Source organism: Ricinus communis, chromosome 10 (genome assembly GCF_019578655.1).
Source record: "Ricinus communis isolate WT05 ecotype wild-type chromosome 10, ASM1957865v1, whole genome shotgun sequence".
Taxonomy (NCBI): Eukaryota; Viridiplantae; Streptophyta; class Magnoliopsida; order Malpighiales; family Euphorbiaceae; genus Ricinus; species Ricinus communis.
Window position 1 is genome coordinate 21,345,094 of NC_063265.1, and position 6,901 is coordinate 21,351,994.

At 27.2% G+C, this 6,901-nt stretch overlaps 1 protein-coding gene across 1 annotated transcript; it reads left to right on the top strand.

The window, feature by feature from the left end:
- Positions 1–422: 422 nt before the first annotated feature.
- LOC8279883 (protein STRICTOSIDINE SYNTHASE-LIKE 2) lies at positions 423–6,384 on the top strand. The gene is made up of 3 exons (XM_002532551.4): positions 423–873; positions 4,191–4,463; positions 5,745–6,384. The coding sequence occupies exons 1-3, from the start codon at positions 584–586 to the stop codon at positions 6,307–6,309; spliced, it is 1,128 nt and encodes a 375-aa protein (XP_002532597.2). The 5' UTR covers positions 423–583; the 3' UTR covers positions 6,310–6,384.
- The last annotated feature ends 517 nt before the right edge of the window (positions 6,385–6,901 follow it).

Genomic DNA, 6,901 nt, shown 5'->3' on the forward strand with positions numbered 1-6,901 from the left:
TTTATAGTAATATTTATTTATAAAAAGTCTAAAACTAAGAAGTTTTTAAGTATTATCTTTCATATATATCCAAATTTATTTTTCTTAACTTTAAATTCTTATGAATTTAAAGTCTCACCTCCAATTATCTAAAAGATAATAGAAATTCATAATTTTTTATATTATTATTTTCCTATTAAAAATACAAATCCTAATAAAAAAAGTTCTTATATATTCTAGATATATGTCCACATCTATATACTAAAATAATAAATTAATGGTATATATTTATTAATTTTAAATAATAAATTTTGTATCAGATATCTATATTTGTTACTTTTCTATTTATTTAGATATAAACATGTAATACATGTAAGAATCTCCCTTAATAATAATATAAATACACATTTAGTAATAGAATACACTTGTCCACAAAAGCATAGCAATTTTTGACCATAACAGGTTAGCAGATATTCTTCCCTTATACATAACAATAACCCAAACGCAAGTTATTTTTCTTCATTTTCCATTACAAAGCCAACCGTCCATTTCTTCTTTTTCTTTTCTCTCCTTCTCTTTTCTTTCTTTTGGCCCTACTATACCCATGGCCTGCTCAAGGCAACTCTTAGCTGGAGCAATATTAGCAGTCCTGGTTTCTACCTTATTCAACATTAACTTCACCAACTTCTCTTATAAACCATTCAATATAGAAAGACTCCTGAAAGATGATTCTGAGCTTCTTCTTCCCCTTGCTAGAGCTGCAACCGGGCCGGAAAGTTTTGCCTTCGACGGGCTTGGCCGGGGTCCCTATACCGGAATATCCGACGGTAGAATTATCAGATGGGAAGAGCATGAACAACGTTGGATTGATTTTGCTGTTACTTCTCTTTACAGGTACTGTTCCTACCTATATAGAAATCGTTTCTGCATGTATATATGTATTCTTCAATGTCTTTTTTCTTTATCAAATTAAAGGGGAAGATTATACAAATATGACTGATAGAATATATATAAATAATATTCAAATTATATATTGATTTCAATCAAGAAATGTGATACAGAATATGCACTTCAGAATGCATAAATTAATACATAAGATCTAAACTGAAATACATTATTATGAGAGAGTTGTTATATAATATGGTGGTCCAACCTTTATCTTTTTATTTTTGTGTGACCCTCAATAAATAATTTTGGTTTTTGTTCAATAGTGCATTTTAACTTATTTATTTATATTTTATGGAGTAGGTTAGACATGCTAAATTTATGTGTTTTATTGTGCATTATCATATGAGTTTGAGCACAAGAACCTCAATCCAAAGAAATAAGTTAGATATCAATCAAATATACTTGGAAAGCTATTAAAGGAGTTAGTTAAAGCATTACCCATATGTGCTCTCTCCACCATGATTAAGTAGGAATAATTACACTAATAGTCACCTAATTATGTACTTAGTTTTCATTTAATCACTAACTTCAATTTATTTTATGAAGGTCACATGATCTTAAATTGAGTTATTTAATTATCACATCTCCGAAAAGATGTTTTGTACATGTAGTTCAATTGTAGTATGACACGTATTAATTTTTCTGTCTTAGTCAATATGATTCTAATTTTCTTAGTCGGGCCAATATTAGAGCATCTACCATAGTTTACACTCTTTAAAATGTAATCCACATGCCATGTTATCACTTCATTATTCCATTTTCATTACACTATTCTTTACTATAGAGGCTGACTAAGAAAGATGGAATCATGTTAATTAGGTCAGAAAAATTAATACGTGTAATGCTACAATTAGACTACATATACACGGAATTTTTTTATTTACTGTCACTGACACCTAATGACAGATAAAATAATTTTTAAATAAATTCAGTCTACCATGTTATTTATAGATCAAACCAATTATACAGTAACATATGTGGCATTGTTTATTAAGTATTATATTTGTTTTGATTGGTTTTCAATCATGGATGGCCAATAATAATAATAAACCAACTAGTATAATATATAATACATAATTCCACAGGTTACTGTGCAATTGATTTGGTCTATAAATGACGTTGCAGACTTAGTCTATTTAAAAATTTGTCTGACAGATGCGACAACTATATAACCCAAATTAAATTTTGGTGACTTTAAGAAACAAAATAAATTTTAGTAAAGAAACTGGTGCTAATTGCATAATTAAATTAACGTCAGTATATTTACTCCCGGTTAAGTTTATACCTCCAAGCATCCTTTCCATCACAAAATTTGGATTTTGTGTTTTTTAAGTTGTGGACAAACTCTACATGATGTTCTTTTTTGGACTAATTGCTAAAAATAATTATAACTTTTAGCATTCTTTTTATGAATTTAACATGAATTTCTAATTTCGATAATTTTAAATATGAATTTTATATTTGGCAATTTTAAATATTAAAAAAAATCTAATATAATTTTACTGACGTGCCGTCAGAATTGGTTAAACTACTTCGCTCAGACGCAACCTTAAACATCTCACTTTTACTTAATTGCAAATAAAATAACAAACTTTGATTGATGTTGGTTGTCTTCTTGGATATCTTTAATCATACTAACAATATCACTGAAAAAAGAAAACGATATCATTGATAAAAGCCATTGCAATAATGAAAATTTCTTTCCTAATGCTAAAAAATTTTAAAATGATATTAGTCCTCATATCTAAGACATTATATAAATAAATACTGATAATATAGACTAAATTCTTTAGTTTCTTTTTCAACCTTTTTAGTAGATTGACCAATCTTCTCTCTTTGGTGGCCTTAGAGATCAATATTATATTAATGTTTTTGTGATAGAAATCACTCTTATAATTGTTGAGCTTTTCAATAAATTTATAGAAAGATTTTTTATATATAATATTTTTCTTTTTTCTTCTTAAATACTATAATTAGTTTAAAAAAAATCTATAGAATATTATGTAATTGAAAAATGAAAATATTAGAAATTGAAAACATTAATGTTTTATTATGAGTGAAAGCCTTAGTCCAGAATTGTATTATAACAATTTAAATGCAAGAATTTTACTGATTTCTTTAACTTTTATTTTGAATTATTAAGTAAGCACTTAATATAATTGATGAAATAATTAGTTATATGTTCCATACATTATAAATTAAGAACACCAATGTAGTTTTCAAGGGAAGGAGAAAAAAAAGTTTGTTCTGTTTTTCTAAGCACTGCCCTTGAATAGATTTCGTTTCTCAAATTTAAGGTTATCAATATTATTTTTGTGGATGTTTTGGATTTCTCACTGAATTAGTATATTTTGATACAGATATGTTTTAACATTTCCTTTTTGGTTAATATATAATATGAAATTAAATTACTAACTTAAGTATATAATATCTTAGTAGTTATTTTAAGAATTAATATTTTTTAAATAAATTAATAAAATCAGTACTAATTTACATGTTTTAGTTATTTATGTTAATTTAAATAATTCAATCACATTATGAAATTTGTTATATTTAACTAAGTATTGTATTTAGTAGTGTAAACGAAGAGTAAATTGGTAAGATGTCATTTAACGGTTCAATTTGGTTTGACAGATCGAGTCGTCGATTAGACTAATTTAATAAAATTGACTATCTTTTATTTATTATACTTTAAAATAATAATTCCAATAAATTAATAGTAAATCATCCACATTTAATAATATATAATAAAGTCCAAATATTAAAATTTAAATAGATGCTTATTATAGAAACTTATTTTATGATTAAATAACAAAAATAAGATATTTAAATTGTAAAGAAATAAATTATAAACATTAAATTTAAAAAAAAAAATTATTTTTCTAAATACAAGTTCTGATAATTTTAAACAAATTAAATTTTAATCAAAATATAGTAGTATAACCTATATTTTTTTATTTTTAATATATATAATGGTTGAATCGGTTTTGTTCGATTTAATCGATTTAAAATAATTTAACTGCAAATTTAATTATTAAGACTAATTGAATCAGACTGACTATTGATTTTAATTAATTCAGTCAGTTTCGATCTGATTTTTAAAATATTGTTAGTGAGAAATATATATTGTATTTGTGGAAAACATTTAATTCTATGTATATTTTCTTAAGGATTTTCTTACGTGTTTACTATTAGCATCAGAAATCAAATCGTAGCTTGCAGCAATTTTAAATAAGAATTGAGTATGACAATGTGATGAACAGAGACGGGTGTGAGGGCCCACACGTGGATCAATATCAGATGGAACACATTTGCGGCCGGCCATTAGGATTATGCTTCAACGAATCGAACGGTGATTTGTACGTAGCTGATGCTTACATGGGATTGCTAAAGGTGGGACGTGATGGTGGATTAGCCACTACGATTGCGACACATGGTGATGATGATATACCGTTTAACTTCACCAATAGCCTGGACGTTGACCCCTCAAGCTCAGCCCTCTATTTCACTGATAGCAGCTCACGATATCAAAGGAGGTAACATTCGCATCCTATCTTTTCTATTAGGGATAATTAATTAAATATAGAGGTTTACCATATTTTGCATTTATACATTTCTTTTCTTTTTTCTTTTCCAAATATGTATTATTTTCTATTTCTTTTTTTTTTGTGTCCTATTTATCAAAATTGTTCTTCTATAAATACAAAAAATAAGTAAATTGTTCTTCTTTTTTATATTTCTTTTTTTAATTTATTTCTTTAGAAAAAAATAAATTTTTAAAATTTTATAAAATAAAGTAAATAAAAATAAATATTGAAAAAACAATCTCAATGCCAAATAACCCCAGTATCGGAAACAAGAGTATACATTTAAAAATAAAACAAGAATGAAAATGTAGAACAGAACAAGATTAATATTAGTGGTAACACTGGCACTGACACTGACACGATGTTGTCCTAACTAAACCAACCACGTGCATGAATGGGCGTTTTGGATATCGTCTAACTATGGTATTGCATATTGTCCGTTAGATTCGAAAACTCTTGTCATGCTATGTTCATGATTTATCACATACACATTATTTTATAGTACTTTTTACCTTTTATAATTCCAGATTTTAAGATTTTTTAATTCTTGTCCTGCTATTTATTTTCAGTAAATAAAAGTTTATTTTAATGCAAAGAGTGTTCAAGAGGCAAAGAAAATTCTGGAATTTCATTCTAGAATTGGGAAAATTCGATGAAGCTTTGATTTAAAAGTTTTCCCACTCTTAACTGACATGTGGTTTCAATATTTGTTGTGATTGAGCCAATAGTCTGGTTATATGTATCGTTCCTCAGTATGCAGCATCCGCTAATGAGTATAATACACGTTGCTGTGTGGCAATTTTGTAGTTTTGTAAGAAGAATAAAATAATATAAATGTTTATATTTATGCTATATCTATACGTACAAAAATACAATTTCCTAATATAAATTTGTCTGGAAAAAAAAAATTAAAAACCAAATTTGTTTTCTTTTTTCTGTACACTTAAATGTTTGTCATCTATGAGCTAATTTTCACTTATTCTCGCAGTAATTTAGCTAATTAATTTTATATTTGAATATTTCTTTTTGACTTTATACGTTTTGGGAATCAAATATGATGGCCTAAGTAAAGAAAGAAAAACGAGTAAAATATTAAATTATTGTTAATATTAAAACCGGTGCCTTAGTCTAATAGTAAAGTAAGAACTACGTCTGAATTCAAATATGGCGGGATTCAAAAAGAAAATATTTCTCTAACATTAGGTCTTATATGAGATCCATTTTTTGCAGGGAGTATATATATGCAATATTAAGTGGGGATAAATCAGGAAGGCTACTGAGATATGACCCTGAAGACAAAAAAGTGAGGATACTTCTTGGCAACCTCTCATTTCCAAATGGAGTCGCATTAAGCGAAGATGGCAATTTTATTCTAATTGCAGAGACCACAACGTGTAGAGTTCTAAAATATTGGATAAAAACATCAAAAGCTGGTATTCTTGAAGTTTTTGCACAAGTTCCAGGATTTCCTGATAACATAAAAAGAAGTCCTAGAGGAGGTTATTGGGTAGCCATTAACTCAAGAAGAGATAAATTTTTGGAATGGGTTCTTTCACATCCATGGATAGGGAATTCTTTGATTAAGCTTCCTTTTGACTTGATGAAGATTTATTCAATTTTGGGCAAGTATAGAGGGACTGGCATGGCAGTTAGATTGGATGAAAATGGTGACATTTTGGAAGTTTTTGAAGATAGAAATAGATTCAAGACTTTAAGTGAAGTGATGGAAAAAGATGGGAAGTTATGGATAGGGTCTATCAATTTGCCTTTTGTTGGCAGATACGATAAGATTTGAACTTACAAATTGATATGTATCTTCTAGAGATCCTAATCAAGAAAAAAGGGACAACTATTTTTTTTTAACCACTAATTTAGAACGTGCCAAATAAGATTTTTATGCATTATCTCAAGAGTTCTAACAACTACTGCATATTTAAGACTCAAATTCAATATCTTAGTTAAGCTAGAAGAAACACTTACCATCTCATTTATATATTTTTTTTTAAGTAACAACTATTTTCGATATTTTATTAGTTGTACATTTATTTATAATTAAGCCTCTATTTGTTTCGCAAATTATTTTTGAAAAATAAATTATCTTCTAATATATTAATTTGTAAGACATAAATTTTTTCTGACATATATACTTATATTTTGACACATAGAAATTTTGTTTCAACATGTATAGTCATGTTGATTATATATTTTTACTAAGGATAAGTTTGAAAGAATAGAAGAAACGTGGAACCAAATGCAAGTGAAAAGGCTCTGAAAAATGGAAGGAGAGGAACTACAGACTGAACAAAATATTGATGATGATAGTTGTGAGAGTAGTGATGTAAGTTCAAAGGACAATAACTTTGTGGACTCTGATTATGACCTCAGGG